Source organism: Dromiciops gliroides, chromosome 2 (genome assembly GCF_019393635.1).
Source record: "Dromiciops gliroides isolate mDroGli1 chromosome 2, mDroGli1.pri, whole genome shotgun sequence".
Lineage (NCBI taxonomy): Eukaryota > Metazoa > Chordata > Mammalia > Microbiotheria > Microbiotheriidae > Dromiciops > Dromiciops gliroides.
The window spans coordinates 321,113,508-321,136,960 of NC_057862.1; the positions used below are offsets into that span (position 1 = coordinate 321,113,508).

The 23,453-nt window shown below is 39.2% G+C and overlaps 1 protein-coding gene across 1 annotated transcript in view; it reads right to left on the reverse strand.

Moving 5' to 3' along the window:
• Positions 1 to 817: 817 nt before the first annotated feature.
• The window catches only part of LOC122742561 (proton-coupled amino acid transporter 1-like), a 33,013-nt gene continuing 10,377 nt past the window's right edge, over positions 818 to 23,453 (reverse strand). The window contains exons 3-9 of the mRNA XM_043986867.1: positions 23,041 to 23,136; positions 17,885 to 17,969; positions 16,823 to 17,047; positions 15,024 to 15,122; positions 7,764 to 7,930; positions 4,136 to 4,305; positions 818 to 1,089 (exon numbers count right to left, since the gene is read on the reverse strand). Coding sequence (XP_043842802.1) covers positions 818 to 1,089; positions 4,136 to 4,305; positions 7,764 to 7,930; positions 15,024 to 15,122; positions 16,823 to 17,047; positions 17,885 to 17,969; positions 23,041 to 23,136 — 1,114 coding nt within the window. The remainder of the gene's footprint in view (positions 1,090 to 4,135; positions 4,306 to 7,763; positions 7,931 to 15,023; positions 15,123 to 16,822; positions 17,048 to 17,884; positions 17,970 to 23,040; positions 23,137 to 23,453) is intronic.

Here is a 23,453-nt window from a genome sequence, read left to right on the forward strand (position 1 = left end):
AGACCTCAGATCTCATGACTAAAGCAATAAAAGCTAATTTCCCAATTGACCAGCCCTTTGATGATGATCTATGAAACACAGCTGGGTTGGACTTCAGATAACAAACAGGCCTATACTTAAAAGCCTTATTGGCAGGGCTTTCTAGAGTTTGCCAATAGCCCTTCTGAGTGCCAAGGTCCTCTTGTGTCTGTCTACATGCTCAAGAAAAAAGGGAAGGACTCAGAAGTCGTTTTCAATGATGCCGTCTCTGCCCACATGACAATTACAGTTTAGCAGTCCTTTGGCATAGTTTACTCCTAAGACCTCAGGCAGTTTTCAGCAAAGTACATGACTTGCCCAGGGCATACATAATACAACAAACACAGATGCTCAGGGAAAGTCATTCAGAAAACACCCCTGTTCTCTTTCTCTGACTGACACAAACACAAAGACACAAAGACTTGACTGGCTTTTTCTTCTTTCTGTCAAGACAACTGACTCTAGCTGCATTAGAAGGACCAGTTAAGAAATACTTTCCAGAATGTCACCTAGACCATGGCTAAGAGACTCTGCTTTTACATACTAACTCTAGGTTATCCTCAGAGTAGGAGAAAGTAGATGCCTCCTTTAAGACTATACACTTCATGCTTCCATAGTTTAGTTGCTTTGTCTCTCATATTATTGTGGTACCATCTAGAGTCCAGATTTTAAGCTTGACCTAGAAGAGGAAAAATCACCAACACAGGAGGAATTCGAGTGAGATGTGTATAATAACAATTTAAAATCTCAGTATAGGAATGTGGGACCAGAGAAAAGATGTTCAATTAAAAGTAGAAAATTACACAAAGGCCCTGGTGGAATTTTGTGAGGAACTAAAAAAGTTCTGGTGTATTATTTCATAGAAGGCTTCATAGGTTCCCATTATACACCCAAGAATGCCCAGGGTGCTGATAAAGATGTCCTTAATTATGGTGAAGGTGCTTAAACCATCCAAGGAATAGGTACAGATCTCGAGGAGAGGTGGGATGATCAGAGCCAGGACACTACAACTTGCAGAGCCCAGCAGTGCAATGACCAGCTCCATTTCAGGGATCAGCATGGCAAAGATATCTGGAAGAGGAGAATTGCAGAGGCTCAATTGCTGGTGCCAAAGAAAACAGCTACCTAAAGCATACAGTCGTCATCTATGAGTTGGCTGATAAGAATTGGCTGTTGCCATCTTCCTCCCACCTTTTTCTTGCCATTGAAGAATGCCACCAAGAAATGGACTCATTCAATAGACAGAAGATTGTGCCCTTTCCCAGGAAGAGAGGCTGTTGATTTCTATTCCACAACAATGACCACATAACCAGATGATAATTCTTGAAGGGAAGACTCCATCAACAAGGGAACAATGATAGATGCATATGTTCCACCTAGGGTGGAGCAATCAGTGCTTTGGTCCAGGGTATCAAGTTTTAGAGGCCACAAAAATTAAACACATGCACTTATGTGTTCATTCATCAGGAACAACTGAGCTTTAAGAAAAACAACTAGTTAGCAAAAAGAGTTGGCCAACTGATAATAACACATTGTTCTGTGAGCCACTAATATAACTGATTTCCCCTCTTACTTAAGTGAATTTGTTTCCTTGTATTATTTTCACATCATGAATTAAAAGGTTGATATGACTTTTACTTTTTTTACATTTTATTTAAATTTTTTTCTAATCACATGTAAATATATTTTTTTGAGTTCATTTTTTTCTCCCACACTCCCTTCCCTCCCCCTTCCTGAGGCTAGCAAGCAATCTGATATAGGTTATACATTACAATCATGTTAAACATATTTCTACATTAGGACCTGAATGATTTTTGTACTGCTTGCCTGGGGGACCAAAATAAAATTGCTCCAACTCTTTCTAAAGGTGGTAGTTCTGTTATTCACCTCACCAACCATAATCTATGTACTGTTCATTTATTACCAAATGTAAAGTGAGAGTGTGAGGCCAGGTGCTCTCTTAGGTCCTTTTTTGTTCTGCTCTTTCAGACTGTTTTAAGAAGTTCTACCAGTTATGGTTTATGGTCTAAGATCCACTTCCACCTACAACAGCCTTTGAGCTATGCGCTTCTCTAAAATTAGCCCATAAGTAGGAAGAGATTACAGTTCTGCCCCCTTGCATTTCTTCCCCATTTAATACCTATCAGCCTTTCTTGCAGGGACTACTATTGAGCCTGGAATGGGTTCATAACTCTAAATATCTGATTTTTTGAGGAAAAGGGGATCCACTGAACTAATTGTCCTCTACTGATAAAGAGCTAAATAGATTGGTGTAATGCTACCCTACTTCCCCAACTGCAGGGCAGTGCCAAGTGAAAAGGGAAATAGAGAAAAGACAAGTGCTTTCCAGTCCCCATAACAAAGGATCTTTTTGATCCACTATATGGACCTTCAGTTCAATTTTCAAAAAGGTCATCACCTATACTTTCAGCCTCTCCCCTCTACTGGTTCCTTCCCCAGTGTTTATAAACATGCTCAAGTCTTCCTATCCTTAAAAAGAAAAATTTCACTCAACTCTATCAAGCTGTCAAGCTGTCATACTATATCTCCCCTCCCTTTTACTGCTAAGTTCCTGGAAACTATGGTCTATACTTACTGACTCCATTTCCTTACTACCTACTCACTCTTCAGCTTCTCGTAATCGACTTTCTAATCTGACCACTCAGCTGAAACCACTTTCTTAAAGATTTTCTTGACTGCTGAATTAGATGGCTCTCTCTTTCTTCTTTATTTCTCTCTCTCTTTTTTCTCTTTCTTTCTTTCTTTCTTTCTTTCTTTCTTTCTTTCTTTCTTTCTTTCTTTCTTTCTTTCTTTCTTTCTTTCTTTCTTTCTTTCTTTCTTTCTTTCTTTCTTTCTTTCTTTCTTTCTTCCTTCCTTCCTTCCTTCCTTCCTTCCTTCCTTCCTTCCTTCCTTTCTTTCTTTCAATTGGGGTTAAGTGACTTGCCCAGGGTCACACAGCTAGTAATTGTTAGGTGTCTGAGGCCGGATTTAAACTCAGGTCCTCCTGAATCCAGGGTCAGTGCTCTATCCATGGCACCACCTAGCTGCCTTAGATGGCCTTTTTCTTAGTCCCCATCCTCTGACCTTTTTGCTGCTTTTGATATGAGTGATTGACCCCTTCCAATACCCTTTTCTTTGTCTCTCATGACAAGGTTCACTATTTTTCTCTATACATCTGTTTGTCACTCTCCTACACTGGATCATCATCCATATGCCACCATTTGAATGTGATTGCCTGGGCAGCTAGGTGACAGAGTGGATAGTGCCGGGGTCTGGAGTTAGGAAGATTTATCTTCTTGAGTTCAAATCTGGCCTCAGACACTTATCATCTGGATGACTTATTAGCAAATCACTTAATCCTGTTTGCCTCAGTTTCCTCATCTATAAAATGAGCTGGAGCAGGAAATGGCAAACCAATCCAGTATCTTTGCCAAGAAAATTCCATATGAGGTCATGAAGAGTTGGACATGACTGAACAACAAAAAGTATGATTGCTTTCCAAGGCTCTGAACCCATTTCTTTATTTTCTTGCTATATATATTTCTTATCTTTATGCAAAGATAACTACCAAATCTTTATGTCCAGCCCTACTCTACATCCTGAATTTCAGTCCTGCCAAATTGACTACTTGGCTTCTCTAGTTGGACATCTCAAACTCGACAGGTCCAAAATGGAATTCTTTCTACCTTAAATCCACTTCTTCTCCAAGCTATTTCTGTGCAGCTGTCATAACTTAAGTCATCTGTGACTTTTCCTTCTTTCTCACCCCCCTAAATCTATTAAGCTGCTAAACCATGTTGGTTCAATCTCCATAAATTTCTTTCTTCTGTCCAATTCTTTCCTCTCAAACTTCATCACACTACAGTTTAGGTCCCCCTCCCCCAATAGACTAGTGTAATAACTTCCTAAATGATCACATTGCCACTCTCCTCCCCAATCCAGTCTTCACATAACTATCAAAAGTATAGAATGTTAGAGCTGAAAGGGACTTAGGATCATAAGATACAATGATAATATTTGGAGAGACTTTGTAGAGATATTATAATCTAGCCCTCTCATTTTACAGGTGAAGAAAGTAAGCACCTTAAATGAAAAATACATCCTGATTTCTACTCACATGTCATACAGACCATGATTGCACGGAAAGACAAGTCAACCAACAATTCCCATGGTTCTGGTACCCAGGAGATGACAAGGGGGATGATGATCTCTGCAGGAACATAAAACTGCAGGGCATAGGTGAAAAAAATCCCAATGGAGTAGAGTATCTTGACAGACTGATACAACCTGAAAACAGAATCCAGATGGTCAGCTTCTTTCAGAAAATCCTTCCAAGATCCCTAGCATGACCCTTTAGCCTTAAAGTGACTGTATAGGTTCACATGGCAAAAATAGATTGAATTCAATGTGGTGTGATATCAGTGGGTTTACTAGTATCATCTGTGATCTTGGGAAAATTAAAAAGGGATTTCACACGTCTAATTGGATTAGGAACCAGGAGACCTGACTTCTAGTCTTAAGCAACAGAAGTCTAAGCAATAGAAGTCTGATGTCCCAAGTAAGGGATAGGCTAGTCCCATTGACCAAACCCTGGTCAGATCACAGATGGAGTATACTGTATCTAGTTCTAGGTATCACATTTTAAGAAGGACATCAACAGGCTAGAGTGTATCTAGAGGAAACTAACCATAAAGAGAAGGTGACTGAAAATGTGTCATAAAAGGAGCAAATGTTGGAACTGAGATAAGAAGAGAAGACTTAGGGAACGATGATCACACATACCTAAAACCTCGTCATGTATAAGAAGGCTTAGGCTTTTTCTGGTTGGTGGTTTCAGGAAGGGACAGGACTGGGAAGAAGGGGTTATTTACAAAAAGTTAGATCACCCCCTTTGTTCTGCCTCACTTCTAAGTTCTCCCTGTGCCACCATCACCAAACAACTTCTTGAGAAGTTAACATAATTAGTATTTATCACTCAATCTAGATCATGGTGGCCATTTTCTCTACTGGCTCCCAAGTCTTGCTCCCTTTTTTCTCAAGAAGTTCAGAAGGATCACTGTCCTCTCCTCCCCAACCCCCAGTGTTCTTATTGGAGGACTTCAAATTACATGTCCAACTCAAACGGCTTCAAACAACTTAACTTCTTGATTCCTCAGTTTCCTACTCTATGACTCCACATCACTCTCCACTGGGGTAATCACACCCTACATCTTGCCACAAGTGTTTCATATTCATGATTAAAAAATAACACACAACCTCTGACATTCTTCTATCAGGGCTTAATCTCCTATCATTCCATCTCTTCTTATGCCTCACCCCCTCTCAAACCTATTCCTTATCTTCATTTTTACTTCCAATCCCTTCAGCCTCAGTTCTTCTGTTTGTTACCCTGTTTTGACTTCACTTTCTTTACCAACCTAAACCCTACAATTAGCCACTTCAATTATATATTGTTCTCTCCTTCCCTTACCCCTTTGTCCTATCACTACTTGTTCTTGGATTATTCCTACCAATCTTCTCCATTCCTGTTTATATGCTATTGAATAGAATTAGAGGAAATGACACAATTTAGCTTATCCAGTTTCACCACACACTTCATTATTTGATCTCAAGTAGGGCTTCAGTGCCACAAAGCAATCTTTTTTCTCGCTAATTCATCATCTATCCCACTCCCCATAGACACCATTTTGAACCTTTCCTTCCTCAACCCACCCAATTCCTTCCTTACTCCTTCCCAATCACCTCTCAGCTGAGGGATTTGCCTCATACTTTACTGAGAAAATAAAGGCCATTCATAGTGATGCCAAGAGGTTTTTTGTTTTTTGGTTTTTTTTGGTGAGGCAATGGGGATTAAGTGACTTGCCCAGGGTCACACAGCTAGTGTCAAGTGTCTGAGGCTGGATTTGAACTCAGGTACTCCTGAATCCAGGGCCGGTGCTTTATCCACTGTGTCACCTAGCCGCCCTGATGCCAAGAGGTTTTAAGATGAAAAGAAGAGAATTCTCTTCTTTTCATCTTAAAACCTCTTGACATCTTTCTCACCCAGCTGTCTCCTCCTTCACTTAACTTTCTTATAATAAGGTGGTCCTTTCTCTTACCAAGATCAACCTCTTTCTAATGTCCCATCCATTTTCCTCTTCTCCAGCAGACTGACTCCTCAATCATTCCTTTCTCTAATCTTTACTCCTTCCTTATTAATCATTTTCTCCATTGTCTACAAACATGTTTGTCTCCAACATATTTTTAAAAAAAAACTTACTAGACCCTGCCACCCCCTTAAACTGTCATTTTATACCTTTCCTCCATTTCTAGACAAACTTCTAGAAATACCTGTCTGCATTGATTGTCTGTGTTCACTTTTCAGGCTTTTGCAATCTGACTTCCAACCTCATCACTCAACTGAAATTGCTTTCTCCAAAGTTGCAAATGACCTCTTGCTTGCCAAATCTGATCCTCTTTTTCCAATTCTTCACCTTTCTTTTTTGTTTGTTTGTTTGTTTGTTTTTTAGTGAGGCAATTGGGGTCAAGTGACTTGCCCAGGGTCACACAGCTAGTAAGTGTTAAGTGTCTGAGGCCGGATTTGAACTCAGGTACTCCTGACTCCAGGGCCGGTGCTCTATCCACTGCACCACCTAGCTGCCCCATTCTTCACCTTTCTTAATCTCTTTACAGCATATGACATTGTTGACCACACTATCCCTCTGGGGATTTATTCTTCCTTGGGTTTTTATGACATTATTCTATCTGAGTGTTCTTTCTCACACTCCTTTTCTGGTTCCTCATCAATATTATGCCTCTTATCTTTGGGGGTAGCCCAAAGTGCTGTCATAGGCACTCTTCTTTTTATATTCACTTGATACCTATTCAAATACTGTGGGTTTCATTATCATATCTATTCAGATTATTTCTAGATCTATATATTATCCAACCCTAGTCTCTCTCCTGAGCTTTAGTCCTTCATCACCATTTTGACATTTGAAACCATGTGTCCCAGACACATATCAAACTCACTATATCTAAAATAATCTTTTTCTTCAAACCCATTCATACTTAATTTTTCTAATCTTATGGAGAGTACTACCATCTTTCCAAGCTCCCAGTTTGAAGTTGGTATTATCTTTGACTCCTTACTCTCCCTAATCTCACATGTTCATTCCATTTCCAAAATTTACCACTTCTACAATAACATCTTATCCATTGCCTTCTCAATATTCACACAGCTCTTAGTTCAGACCCTTACCAATTCTCACTTGGTCTATTGCAATGGCCTTCTAATTGGTCTCCCTTTCTTGTCTCTATTACAATCCATCCTTCAAAAACCACCAAGGGGAGACCTGTCAATATCTAGATGGGGATTCCAGTTCTGTTGTGAAATATTCAGATATCATTTCCAACTTTGTACCTTCTATAAATTTGACAAGCATTCCATCTCTGTCTTTATCCAAGTATTTATAAAATGTTGACTAGAATTGGGCCCTGTACACTCAACTATTGATCTCCTTTTAGGCTGACATCAGTTTATTCATAAGATCACCTTAGAGGTCATCTGGTCCAACTCCCTCATTTTACATATGAGGAAACCGAAACCCAGACAGGTGAAGTGACCTCTCCAGGATCCTATGTTGATTAATCTGGTTGATTAATGGATTGGTCTCTTTTTCAATGAGAAGAACCCAACTGCAACACAGAACCCATTACTTGGCTCCATTCTCAAAGTCTTCCCCTCTTCTTATCTCAGGACATACCAGCAATTGGGCAGATTGAGGATTATGCTGGTCTGAATGTCATCTCCAAATCTCATGTAGCCCAGGGTTCCCAGACTGACATAAAGAATAATGCTGATGGGCATCACCATGTACAGGATCACAGTATAATGATTAGGATACTTCATTTGGTTTTCAAGAGGGAGAATCTGCATAAGAGTGGACAGAAAAGGGTGAAAAAAAATAAGGTTACTCGAATCATAAAATCACAGAGCTGGAAAAGACCTTGGAAGAAAGAATACAGATTTATAACCCTCATGATAGAGAGAGTCCAGGTACAATAGGAACATTATCTTATGTGGTGGGGGGCAGGGCGCGCTGAGCCTTGCTGGCCTCAGCCATTAGAAAGAACTTTTACAAAGGAGGGAAAGATGGAGAAGTGTGGCAAGAAATGCTTGAACCTCACTTTCATTGGAATTGGTTCAAAGAACAAAATGTATATATATATATATACACACACATATGTGTATATATATATACACAAACATGCATATGTATATATACAAATGTGTCTACATGTGTATATATGTACACACACACACACACACACACATATATATATGCATGTATATATGTACACACTCAGTTGTATATAGAAATGTAAGTTTCCAATAGGGAAATGGGAAAGGAAGAGGATAAGAGAAAGGGGGGAATGTTATAGGGGAGGGCAGATTAAGGGGACAGTGGTTAGAATCAAAAGAGATTTTTAAGGAGGGACATGATAAAAAGAAAGAGGAGGGAATAAACAGAAGATAATCGGATGAAGGTAAATACCCAGTTAGTAATCATAACTGAATGTGAATGGGATGAGCTCACCCATAGAATGGAAGCAGATAGCAGAATGGATTAGAAACCAGAATCCAAGAATGCGTTGTCTACAAGAGACACATTTAAAATGGAAAGACACAGAGTCAGAATAAAGGGCTGGAGCAGAATCTAATAGGCTTCAGGGAAAGTAAAAAAGGCAGGGGTAGTAATCATGACCTTAGATAAAGCAAAAGTAAAAATAAACATATTTGAGAGATAATCAGGGAAACCTGTTAAGTTATTTTTCAGTCATGTCTGACATTTTGCTGAAAGGCACTAAAGATAATGAAGTCATTTTGAAATTTTTTACTGCAAGTTTCTCTAATAAAGGCCTCATTTCTCAAATATGCAGAGAACTGAGTGAAATTTATAAAAAATAAGGTCCATTCCCCAATTGATAAATGGTCAAAGGCTATGAACAGGCAGTTTTCAGAAGAAGAAATCAAAGCTATCCATAGTCACATGAAAAAATGCTCTAAATCTCTATTGATTAAAGAAATGCAAATTAAAACAACTCTGAGGTACCACCTCACACTTATCAGAAATGACAAATGCTGGAAGGGATGAAGCCAAAATAGGTATACTAATGAACTGTTGGTACGGTTATGAACTGTTTCCAACCATTCTGGAGAACAATTCGGAATTATGCTCAAAGGGCTATAAAACTGTGCATACCCTTTGAACCAGGAAAAGCATTATTAGGTCTGTATCCCAAAGAGATCAAAGAAAAAGGAAAAGAACATACATGTATACAAATCTTTATAGCAGCTCTTTTTGTGGTGGCAAAAAATTGGAAATGGGGGGATACTCATCAAATAGGGAATGGCTGAACAAGTTGTGGCATATGATTATGATGGAGTACTATTATGCTATAAGAAATGACAAGGGAGGTGGTTTTAGGTCACTGGGTGTACTCTACACCCCCAAAATACAGTGGAAATTTTATCTAGACTAAGAACTATTTCTTCCTCAGAGGATATTTCCATTTTGAGATGCCAGATAACCACTCGAGGTGAAGCATCTCAGGATCCACGATTCTGATAACTCAGGGAACAACCTTGAAAGGCAATATTAGAGAGACTTTTGTGTTTCTTGCCAGCATTTGCTTCCAATTTTTATAAACTTCAAGATGGATAATCAGGAATTTTGAGGCACCGGACTCCTGCGCTTCCTGCTTGTTATAATCAATAAGCATTTGGAAAAGGCTTGATTTTTTTCCCCCTCCATAAAAGCAGAAACTCTAAGAATGCTACTTGGGCCAGAGCTCATCAAAGTAGCTGTGTCGATCCATTCACTAGCACCAACAACTTTCCTTGGAAGTTCCATATGCACCATGATATACTTTCTTTCACTTAGGTCACAGAGGCCCAGACCTCTCAAACTGTAAAAGCATATGACTTAAGTTTTGCTTACAGGATGACCCAAATACAATGGCCATCAGACACCAGCTGTCAAACACATCTGAACACCCTACATCTTCCTGTTCAGTCATGTCTGACTCTTTGTGACCCCATTTGGGGTTTTCTTGGCAAAGATACTGGAGTGATTTACCATTTCCTTCTCCAGCTCATTTTGCACATGAGGAAACCAAGGCAAACAGGGTTAATGACTAGACCAGGGCCACACAACTATTAAGTGTCTGAAGCCAGATTTAAACTCAGGCAGAAGAGTCTTTCTGACTTCAGGCCCAGTACTCTACACCACTAAGTTGTCCTTTCTACCTCTTTAGTCATTAAAAACAAAAAAAGATCTATTATGAATAATATTAAATATCAGTATAACCAATTAAACTCACCTTGCAACTGTCTAGAGTTAAAAAGTAAAATTAATACCATACAATAGATACTTAATAAATGCTTGTTGATTTACTCCAAGTCTCTATTAGGATTCTTTGTCCATTCATTTTCCTCTTATGGTCAAGTGTATAGTCTGCTCTTCTGTTTCTACTCCTCCACTCCCTAACACTGCACTCTTTTATAAAGGTTATTTGGGGCAGCTAGGTGGCTCAGTGGATAGAGCACTGGCCCTGGATTCAGGAGTACCTGAGTTCAAATCTGGCCTCAGACACTTAACATTTACTAGCTGTGTGACCCTGGGCAAGTCACTTAAACCCAATTGCCTCACCAAAAAAAAAAAGGGTTATGTAAGCATTTGTTCAGAGAAGTTCCCTTGTTAACTTGATGATCCTACAGGATGTTGAACCTTCTGTATCTTCCTGTGGGGGGTATAGATATTAATAAATCAATAAATCAATAAACATTTGTTAAATACCTACTATATGCCAGGAACTGTGCTAAGCACTTGGGGATACAAAAAGAGGTAAAAGACAGTCCCTGCCTTCAAGGAGCTTATAATCTATTAGGGAGGCAACATACAAATATATAGGAAGCAAGCTAGAAATAGTATAAATGGGAAATGTTTGAAAGAGAGAAAACACTGTAATTAAGAGGGTTTAGGGAAGGCTTCCTGTGGGAGATGGGATTTTAGTTGGGACTTAAAGAAAAAAGCTAGGGAGGTCAGTAGTAGTTGTGGAGGAGGGAGAGAATTTCAATGGGAGACAGCCAGAAGGAATGCCCAGATCCAAGAGATGGAGTGTCTTGTTTGTGGAACAGTCAGGAAGCCAGTGTCACTGAAACAAAGAGTAGATATTGAGGAGTAAGTTATAAGAAGACTAGAAAAGGGGGCAGCTAGTTGGCTCAGCGGATAAAGCACTAGCCTTGGATTCAGGAGGACCTGAGTTCAAAGGCAGCCTCAGATACTTGACACTAACTGTGTGACCCAGAGCAAGTCACTTAGCCCTCACTGCCCTGCAAAAAAAAAAAAAAAAAAGAATAAAAAAGAAGACTAGAAAAGGTAGAAACGGGCTAGGTTATGAAGGGCTTTGATTGCCATACAGAGCATTTTATATTTGCTCCTGTGTGCAATAGGAAGTTTATTGCAGGGGGAGGGGAAATGTTATAACCAGACTTGCACTTTTGGAAACTCACTTTAGTGCCTGAATGGAGAATGGATTGAAGTATGGAGAGATTTGAGGCAGGAAGAGCTATCAGCAGGCTATTGCAGTAATCTGTGTGTGAGGTGGTAAGGACCTACATGAGAGGGGTAGCAGTGTCAGAGGAGTTTATTTGAGACATGTTGCAAAAGTAAAATATGCAAAGGTAAAATCAAAAGGTTTTGGCAACAGCTTAGATTATTGAGGTGGCGGGGAGTGGGGAGGAGGGGATGAGAGAGAGTGAAAAGTTCAGGATGACTACTGGTTTCAAGCCTGAGTGAGAGAATAGTGTTGCCCTCTGCTGTAATAGAGAAAGCAGTGGAATGAGATGGAGGGGGGTTTAAGGGAAAAGATAATGAGTTCTGTTTTGGACATATTGAATTTGAGATTTCTACTGGAATCCCATGTGAGATTGTCTGGAAGGCAGTTAGAGATACAAGATAGGAGGTCAGCCCAAAGATTGGGACAGGAAAGGTAGATTTGAGAATCATCAGCATAGAGATAGTAATGAAATCTATGGGAGTATCACCAAATGAAATTGTATATAGACAGAAAAGAAGAGTCCTGTGGGACACTTGTTAGGAGGTTTAATCTGGAAGAGGTTCCAGCAAAGGAGACAGAAGGGGTAGTCAGATAGGTAGGAAGAAAATCAGGAGAGAGTAGCATTGAAGATGTTATTGGGAAGATTGGGGGGCAGGGGGACTCTTGGAGAATGAGCATCTCCTTAAGTCATTATTTAGGGATTAATTGATAGGCTGAAGGTTCTGTATGTCAAGGCTATCCCTTTGTACTGGTCCTATTAAAGGTCGTCAGTTGGTGAGTTTCCCATGGTCCCTCCCTCTCCCCTCTTCAGAGAGACCCTGAGAGAGTGGAGCACAGACTTGAGACAAAGAGAGCTAAGAGCAGCCTTGGGACCAAAAAGCATGTGCCCATGGCAGTTAAATGACAGAGGATAAAGTCTTGGGTTAGAATCAGGAAGTTCAGATCAAATGAAGTCAGTGAGTTCAAATCTGGTCTCAGAGGCATACTATCTATATAACCAAGAGCAAGTCATTCAACCTCTAGCTGCCTCAGTTTCTTTGCTGTAAAAGGGATAATAATGACTGCGTGACCCTGGGCAAATCTTTCCAGCATCAGCTTCCTTAAAATGTAAACTGAGGATGATAACAGTGTCTATCTCATAGGGAAGATCAAATGAGATAATATTTGAAAGTGTTTAACAGAATGTCTGGTACATAATTGTTGTTCAGTCATGTTGGATTCCTTATGACTCCATTTAAGGTTTTCTTGGTAAAGATACTAGTAGGTGCTTAATAAATGCTTATTTTCTTTCGTAATTCCCTTCCCTTTGGAACCCACTAATGGCTACATTGGGACAAAGGCACACTACAATTCCACGTTCTTTTATTTCCTCAGTCCAACAGGTGGCAGCATAAGACAGTGGTAGAGCCTTACAATCCCAAGGTAGTTTCAGAGAACCTGATTTTATGGCTACAGCCATGGCTGACTTCTCAGCCGGAGATATGGCAGTCATTGAAGGGAGAACCATGGGTCTGAGAGCTGAGATGCCTTGAGCCACTTCATCTAGCCCTATATAGAGAAAGATGAATTTTCTAGACAATAATGATTTCTTAGAGAGCTCCAGGCTCCAGCCTTCTAGAGACCAAGGGAGTTCTAAGCACACAGTCTTGGAGTTAGAAGAGCCACTACGGCCTAAGCCATGATGGCAGACAGCAAAATACTTGGACTTTGTCTTTTGCTATTACCATGAGTTATTTGGACAGGGCAGGTTCAGTGGGAAGGGGGTTTCCTCTGTGTTGAAAAGTATATTTTCCTTCTTAGGGGAGTCCAGATCTCAGGGTAGCACTTTGAATTTGTTGTTGCTCAGTTGTTTCAGTTGTGTATGACTCTTCATGAACCTATTTGGGGTTTTCCTGGCAGAGACATGGGAGTAATTTGCCTTTTCCTTCTCCAGCTCATTTTACAAATGAGGAAACTGAGGCAATCAAGATTAAGTGACTGTGGCTGGATTTGAATTTAAGATGAGTCTTCCTGACTCTAGGCTCTGAACTTTACCACCTACCTGCCCATACTTTAAATTTAGAGAACTGTATGGAAAGCCCTGGGGGGAAAACTGGGACTCACTTAAGGAGTATTCTATCAATCATTTATTGGCTACAGCAAAGCTTTCAGATATTTTCTGTGAGCTGTTACATGGAACTTGGAAAGTGTTTTACCCAAATCTGTGAAGAATTAGATATAATATTTGAGATATATACTGACATTTATTTTGGTATTTTCCAAGGGAAACTCTGAGTGGGAGCAAAACAAACCAGAAAGATATAAAAACTAAGCAAATAAAAACAATAGACACAATGTGGCCATATCTGACAGTGCTTCTCTAGTAAATCTTCGGCTTCTTCTGCTGAAAGAAGAGAGGCAGGTTTCATTATCTATTCTTTAGGGTCAAGATTGGTTTTTACAATCATTTAAATTTACAGTGTTGTGGTCCTTCTATATATCAATAGTTCACCTTTATATAGGGCTTTGAGGTTTGCAAAGTGCTTTACATATATTATCTCATTTGATCCACATAATAACCTTGTGTGGTGATGATGATGATGACGACTAACATTTATATAGTGCTTTCTATCTGCCAGGCACCGTGCTAAGCACTTTATAATTATTATCTCATTTGATCCTCACAACTTAGAGGTAGATGCCATGATCATCCTCATTTTGCAGATGAGGAAATTGAGGCAAACAGAGGTTAAGTGACTCACCCAGGGGTTACACAGCTAGTAAATTTCTAAGGCCAGATTTGAACTTAGGTCTTCCTGACTCCAGGCAGGTGCTATTATGATCTTCATTTCATAAATAAGGAAATTGAGCTTCAAAGACGTTAAATAACTTGCTCAGGTTTCCATAGCAACTTAGTATCTAAGGTAGAACTTTCTGACTTCAGGTATTAGACTCTATACTACCACATTGCCTCTTACTATTTTGTTATGACTTTACTTCACTTTACATTGGTTCATTCACATGTCAGTTCCTAAGTCTCTTGGAATTCTTTATATTCATAATTTATTGCTTCACAATAATATTCTATCATACCTCTATACTGCAGTTTGCTTATCCATTCCCTAATTAATGTGCACCTGCTTTGCTTTCACTTCTTTATTACTAAATACATAAAAATATATATATGTGTATTTAAGGATAAATATATAATTATAATGACATATTATATATTTATATTGGGTATACATTTATATCACACACATATAATATTTATAATTTACATGCATGTATATATGATACATATTTTACACATATATATTTAGCATTTCTTATAATAGGCCTAGCTAGGCCTTAAAACATTGAATTCTTCAAGAGGAGGATATAAATACACATTGAACATTCAATTCCAGTTCAAACCTTACCATGCCAATGCCTTCAAGTGAAAATATGGCGGTACCAAAGAACAGCATGTATGTCTGCCAATTTGCTGACCAGGGTAGGTTCTTTGGATTTGGTATGTCCTGCAAAAAAAGAAACAGTGATGACAAGTTGCCTTATTAAATCAGAATATAAGATCAAGTCTTTTGTAATACAGAAGATATACCAAAATGTAAATCAAACTTCAACTTAATATCCTTTAAGTGTTCAATTGGTTAAGTCACTTATCAATCAACAAGCATTTATCAAATGCCTAGTATGTGCTAGGAACTGGGGATGTAAAGTCAAAAGTGAAACTGACCCTGCCTTTGAGTAGTTGAAATATCATGTACATATACAGAGAGATAGACAGACATATAGATGGCTATATCTTTAACAGATACAAGATAATTGGGGGCAGCAGCTAGGAGGATTGGGAAAGGCTTCATGTAAAAGGTGGCACTGGAGTTGAACCTTGAAGAGAGGTAGGGAGTCTAAGAGGTAGAAATGAGGAGAATGTACAATCTAGGTATGGAAGATAGCTAGTACAAAGACTTGGAGATGGGAGATAGAGTACTATGTGTGAGAAACAATAAAAGGTCCAATTTGGCTGAATTGTAGTGTGCATGAAGGGCGATCATGTAATAAGTCTGGCAAGGTTGGATGGAGTCATGTTCAGAAGGACCTTAATGGCTAAACAGAACTGTTTATATTTGATCTTATAGGTAATAGTGAACCACTAGAATTTGTTGAGTAGAGAGGGGTGACAAAGTCAGACATGCACTTTAAGAAAATCACTTTGGTAGCTCTTTGGAGGTTGGATTAAAATAGGAAAAGACTTGAGGCAGTTAGATGAGCTAAGAGGCTACCACTTATATTACAATATTGCTTAACCTTCCTATGCCTCAGTTTCCATAACTTCAAAGTGAGTGGACTTTGGAGATCTTTTCTATCTCTGGCTCTGTGAACTTAGGATCAAACCACAGGATTGTATAAGTGGAAAAAACCCTAGGGAACATCCAGTTCAATCCCCTTATTTTAGAACTGGAAGAATTTCTATGATAGGGGTTCTTGATATAGAGGGAGACCATCAGCTTGTTTTTTACAAAATATTTAGGTGGTAGCATTCCAGTGTAACTGCTTTCCTTTTCATCTAATTTGTTTTCAGCATTTGAAAAGATTATTCTGAGAAGGAGTAAATACACTTCATCAGACTTGCAAAGAGGTCTAAAGGGCAAGACACCCCTGTTCTATGAGGGTGGCACCTAAATCTGTGTGTTTGTGATATAAATATATACACATATGTTATATATATATATATATATATATATACATGTATTATATATAGCCTTCATTCTAAGGTTACTTCCACTTCTAACATTCTATAATTCTCTGTTTTCCCCAAATTGCTCGTGAGAATGTAGTATATATCTCAATCATGATTCTTTTTTTCTTTTTCTTTTTTTTTTTTTAGTGAGGCAATTGGAGTTAAGTGATTTGCCCAGGGTCACACAGCTAGTAAGTGGTAAGTGTCTGAGGCCGGATTTGAACTCAGGTACTCCTGACTCCAAGGCCGGTGCTCTATCCACTGTGGCACCTAGCTGCCCCAACAATCATGATTCTTTTAAAAATTCATTATTAATATTTTTAATTTTTACATCTATATTTTCTTTCTCCCACATATTCCTCTCACTTCTCAGTCCCAGAGAGTCATCCCATATGATGGAGAATGTTCATTCATGATTTCTAACCCTCCTGACTTATTCTCAGTCAAAATGACCCACTTGTGGCCTTGGGAAAATACCTGCATAATGTAGCTGAAGATCAAGGTTACACTCCCTAGGATGGCAATGTTGCCCATAGTGGAGAAGATGGCCAGCATCAGGAGGTTATGGAAAAACACCAGAAGGATCAAAAAGGGTAGGAAGGTGACCATATAGAGGTGCAAATTAAGAGAAGGCAGAATCTCCGTCATTGTTGTTGTCTCATTTTGCTGGCACCTGTGGCTGATGGAAGTGATTTCTGCCACCTAAAGCAGGGGAGGAGGAGGAGGAGAAAAATGTGCCTCACAGGAGAAAGCACTGTTTGTCACCATCTTATTTCATATGCCCAGTCAGGGTTGTATCCCCAGTCATAAGGTTGTATGCAATGTCAGATTTGGTCACACTGTATCTCATTTTATTTGCTTAGTTGTTTTTCCTTGTTACAGGGAAAGATTCAATTTCAGTGGGAGATGGGAGAGCAGTACGGTGATAAAGCTAAAGGACTTGGGTAGATGGAAAAAAGATGTTAGCTCTTAGTCCAGAAAAGACATTACTAAAAGAAAAGCATGGAACTTCCTTGAGGGATAGCTATAAAAGTCAGGTGGTGGATATGTTGAAAGTTCCATGCAATCTCATCTAGAGGTAGGGCAATGTTTAGCTATTTTCCAGGTGTCCCTGTTACAGCCCTAAGACGGTGATAGGCAACAGGATGGGGTGGTAGATATAATGTAAAGGCTTAGTTCTGGATCCTTTCACTCCCTGAATCTGGGACAGAGTGTCTGAGCATTCTCCACCTGTGTGTAACTGTCCCCTGAAGGCTTTGAGCCTTCACTGTATGTAATACATGCAAGTTGACTTAGCAAACTAAATCTCTATAGGCCCTAGAGTCTTCTGACATTAGGTAGATAGGTATTTATAAAAAGTCAGCTGACTGAATAGCCTATGTTACTTTCATCTGTGTTTTACATTCTAGGCAAGTCACCTCTCTTGTCCTAATCCTAGCTCTGTCTTTCTTCACCTTTCCTCCACTTGAAAGAGACGTGCAAAAGAGAAGGTCCCTTTGTATCCCACGACCCACCCTTTCTCCTGTGCCACAGCTTTACCTGCTTAAAGTTGTCAGCCAGAAACAAAAAATACACACTGCAGAAACCCAGTTGGGTAATGATTAGCAAGGACCTCACGAGGTGCCTGTGGAGGGCAGGAACAGGTAAAGAACAGTCACTTTTTTCAGGTTTTGAAGAGGGGATTTAAGAAGTTTGATCAGTTTAGACCCTTCTTATTTGCATGGTTCATTTTTCCACGTGTTTATGATTCCCGATCCAGACTCCTCTGTTCATCCTCACACCTTCCCATCCCTCCTCACATCCAGTTGGTAGAGCCAAGTTAGCAATTGGCTGAGAGACAAAAACAATTTGGACTCAAGTCTAAGCTCTGCTGCTAATTTGCAAATGAATTTCCCTTGGTCTCAGTTTTCTCATCTGAAAAATGGGACTAGAACAATCTCTGCCCTCTTAAGGTTGTGGTGAAGAACACATATAGTAATCTAGAAAGTTCTACACATATAGGAGTTCTTAATCTGGGTTTCATGAACATATCTGAATATTTTGATAATTGTATTTCAATATAACCAGTTTTCTTTGTGATCCTATTTTATTCTCAGAAAAGTCTCATAGACTTTGTCAGACTGCCAAAGGAGTCCATGGCAAAAAAAAAAAAAGTTAAGAAACCCTGTTTGGCAGAAATGTGGATTATTATTATTAGTCCTAATTCTGCTATTAAAACATAGTGTGAGGGGCATCTAGGTGGTGCAGTGGATAGAGCACTGACCCTGGAGTCAGGAGGACCTGAGTTCAAATCCAGCCTCAGACACTTATCACTTACTAGCTGTGTGACCCTGGGCAAGTCACTTAACCCCAATTGCCTCACCCAAAAAACAAAAACAAAAACATAGTGTGACTTTTAGCAAGTCAGTCTCTGTGCCTCAGTTTCCTCCTTTAAAAATGAGTTCTGTGTAGAGGTCTATTAAAAACCCTCCTGCTTCTCAGACCATTTTCTTTTTCTTTTTCTTTTTCTTTTTTGGCAGGGCAATGAGGGTTAAATGACTTGCCCAGGGTCACACAGCTAGTAAGTGTCAAGTGTCTGAGGTTGGATTTGAACTCAGATCCTCCTGAATCTAGGGCTGGTGCTTTATCCCAGAGTGATGGCCAAATTGAACTCCCTGCTCTTCCTAAAAGTCCTAACCTCATAACAAGCTGGTTCCATCAAATCAAAGCCTCCCTTAGATACCCCTGCTTGGGTCCAAATTGATCCAGATATTCTCTGGTGTACATTCTCTCTGATTCTCTCCAGGCTTCTCCCCACTCTTCTCTACATCATGGCCAAAGAGAGAATTTCTGAGTGGGGGAGGGAAGAAGCATTTATTAAGTTCCTACTATATGTCAGGCCCTGTGCCAAGCATTTTACAGATATTATCTCATCTGATAATAGGCAACCTTTCTTACTGGGTAACACATAAATGAGGTCCTAGTGTTATTCCCAGCCCCCAGGCTCTCAAGTGAGACATCACATTCACAAGTTCCATGGCCATTATCAGAATATCTACAAGGCAGGAAGAAGGCTTTAAAGAACATCCTAGGTCAGAAGCTCTATTGTGTTTAGGAAACATTAAGTCCAGGGAGCAGCCTGGTTATCTTGCCATATAATCTAAAAGATCAACACTTAAAGAAATGCAATAAGTGGGTGTGGGGGACCTGAGAGGGTCTTCCAGTGTTAGGATACTCTGAAAAGAGGAAGAAAAAAGTTATCTTTAAGTCATATAAGTTTTTGTTCTAATGTCAATCCCTCTGCAGAGTACAATTTAATATAATATATACTTAAGTAATAATTAGGTATTATATATGATAAATATATACTTATATTAATGGAATTAATATACTGTGGAATGGCAAAACTCACATTTCTTAATTTGAGGGTCTTAATTTGTGATTTCCCCTGTGTGGGACATGCTAGCATTGGATAATTTCCTTGTCAATCAATTAATCTCCAGCTTTTGGGTTATAGGATCACAGATTTAGAACTGGAAAGGACCTTGGAAGTCCCTCATTTTACGTATGAGGAAGTTGAGGCCCAGAGAAGAAGTGGATGGTCACATAGGTTGTAAATGACATAGGCAGAATTCAATCCCAGGTCTTCTGACTCCAAATCTAGCACTTTCTTTCCCTGTGTCCAATGCCAGTCTGAGAGAATTGCCTTGGGTACTAAGAGGTTTGTGTAATTTGTCCACAGTCATAGGTATGTGGCATAGGATTGGAGCTGAAGTCAAATTCTATCCCTTCATCCAAAGCCACTTGCTGCCTGCCTCTTACCTTGCATTTATAGAGTGTTTTAAAGTTTACAAATGAAATGGAATTTGAAGGAAACATTTCACTAATGCTATCTATCATTACTGTGTTTTACCATGGTGCCTACCCTTGTGTAGCAGCCAACTTTGGCGCACACTCTCACAGTGTGCTCAGTGTCAGGGGCTGTCATGGGGCTGCTGATGAGATGAAGCAACTGGAAGAAGAGAACAGAGTTGGAGAAGACCAGCTCTGCTAACATGGCATGCTTATCCAAGGAGAGCCCAGCCAGTTCAGGACACAGCTCACCCCCCACCTCCTGGGGAATCTGCAGGGGATATGGGACCATCATAAATTGGATTCCTTCCCTTTTAATTGGCCAATGCTATAGTTTTGTTGACCTCTGTCAGTTTCTGAGACACTAAGCCAGGAAAACTCTAAAGGAAAATAAATATTCCTAATCTGGGAAGAATCCATTTGGTAGAAGAGAAAGAACACTGTAATTAGCATTAGGAGACATGGGTTCAAGTTCTGTACAGTGGCAAAAGCTCTGAGTTTGGAGTCAGAACTGGATTTGCATTGTAGCAGAGTAAGTTCTAACATATACTAGTTGTGTGACTTTGGACAAGCTGGTACAGAACCTCAGTTTCCTCGTCAATAAAATGGCTAGCATTAACTATCTCCTAGGGTTACTGTGAGGAACATCCTTTTATAAACTTGAAAGTACAAAGTGTTTATTAGTATCATTATTGATGATGATGTTCGGTTCTTTTGATGGAATTCAGATAGAAATTATCCTAGGCAACATTATTATTCTGTTACTGTTATTTTATATTTAATGTCCTGTAGACTATTGCAGAGATGCATAGAATGACTTTTTTTTTTTAAAAGAACTGAATGTCCTAGCAGGTAAGCTCATCTTCTTTATGCTCACTGAAAACATTTTCAGAATAACTTGAGTAGTAGGCAGAATGATAAGAATGACACATACCCCAGCCTATTCCAAGATGGGTTCTATTTCTTCCAGTAAATCTCTATATTTTGAAAGTTTTTTTGAGTTAGGAGTTCACTGTAAACACTAGCCTTAGATTTTTATTGATCAATGGTATGTCTGGGTAATTATGAGTAATGGTTTTATTTATCATAATGCTCCATTTCCACTACAATTTATTGATTAAATTCTCCAGTATATTTTGGGGTAGATGTGAATAACATGAGGATTTGTTCTCATTAGGCTATAAAAGGCAACAAACTTCTGTTGTATGATTCTAGCCACCTAATTATGTCTTTTGTTTTGTTTTGTTTTCGGTAGGGCAGTGAGGGTTAAGTGACTTGCCCAGGGTCACATAGCTAGTAATCATCAAGTGTCTGAGGCTGGATTTGAACTCAGGTCTTCTTGAATCCAGGGCCAGTGCTTTATCCACTTCACCACCTAGCTGCCCCCACACCTAATTATGTCTTATAGGACATTGGGTAGGTGCTAAATTCTTGCAGTCTGCAGTGACAAGTGGCATAGTTTCTTCTATGAATAATATGCTGAGGCATAATGTGTCTCCAGTGATAAGTCTAGGTTCTTTAAAGACAATTTTTCTATAATTTCTGGTAGCCAATATCTCTTCCTGAATCAGTACCCTAAACCTCTCTTCAAGCAAATCTGTATGACTCAGGCATTTGTTACATGTTACTAGTTGATTTAATGTGAATGCCACCCAGGAAACGTGGGCAATTCTCTTCCTGAATTTTAGCCATTTCATAGGCCAGAACAAATGACTTTCAGTTAAATTCCACAAATCCAATAATGTGTAGGGTTGGCTCAGATGTTGTTCAGTGGATAAATTGCTGGACCTGGAGTCAGGAAGATTCATCTTCCTGAGTTCAAATCTGGCCTCAGACACTTATTAGTTATGTGACCTTGGACAAGTCACTTAATCCTGTTTGCCTCAGTTTCCTCACTTATAAAATGAGCTGGAGAAGGAAATAGCAAACCAAATCAGTATCTTTGCCAAGAAAACCCCAAATGGGATCATGAAGAATCGGACATGACTGAAACAACTGAACAAAAATAGTATATACCTGTTGTTAACCTTTACTGTTGTTCTGTGAAGCTACACCTCTTCATTTCCTGTGTCCCTTACAGTTTTACATGTTTATCTTGAGCTCTGAGAACATCTATAAGTTCCTTATTTCCTTTTTGACAAAATAGTGTTCATCTTGCTATGGTAGTCTTGGAGTGATGACCTTACATTTTGTTAATACTGTACAGGGTTTTATCTGGATACTTTCTAAGTAATTTATTATTATTATTATTATTATTATTATTCTCATTATTAGATCACAAAATTTAGAAAAGGAAAGGACTTAAAGAATCATTTAGTCTAATCTTTTTCTTTTAGGAATGAGGAAACTGAAGCCCATAAGTGGCAGGTCTAAAGTCATACAGATTACTTTAAGTAGCAAAGCTCTGATTCAAACCTAGATTTCTGAAACCAAATGTGGTGCTCTTTCCAGTATTCCATGCTGCCCTGATTTATTAATATTAATAATGGACATTACTATTAATGATTATTGTCAAAGCCTCAAAGAAAGATTTTGGTATAATAAGCAACTGTTATTAATATTATCATCCATATTATTATTAATAATAGTTACTTGTTATGTGAAAATCCTTGAGACTTTCATTTGTTTGTTTCACATGTGGGAAAACAAGTAACCTATTGGTGGTATGATAAGAAAAGGACAATAGTCCCTCCCCCAAAACTGAAAGGCTTCCCAAGACAAAGAGTCCAGATCAGTATCTCATTTTCTGGACAGTAGACACCAAAGTTGTTTATGCTTTTCTCCTTCCTAAGATCAAGAAGCTCAACAGGTCTTTCAATGGGGCCTTAATATATGTTACCTGCCTACAGGTGGCAGGGTATTACCTTGCCCATAAGGAATGGGTCCGAAGCCAGATAAAGGGACTGGCTTCTAGTCCATACATCACAGTATCTCCATAGTCCACAAAGGGCTTTTGCATCCTGGAGGGGGACAAAAGTAGACATTAGCCATCAGCTAATTTAGTCATAACCTATAAGTTAGGGATGAAAGAGCATAGATTTGTAGAAACCTAGAACTCTGAACTCTTAGGACCATGGACTCTTAGAACTAGGGAGGCCCTCAAGAATTCATCCAGCTCAACTCTGACTTGAGCAGGAATCTTTTCTTCAGTATCCCCAGCAAATACAACATCTGGCCTCAACTGGAATTTTCCAAAGATATAGATGAACTTGGCAGAAGGCACAGAGTGCTGGAAATTCTGAGTTTGAATCCCACCTCAGATACTTATTAGGTGTAT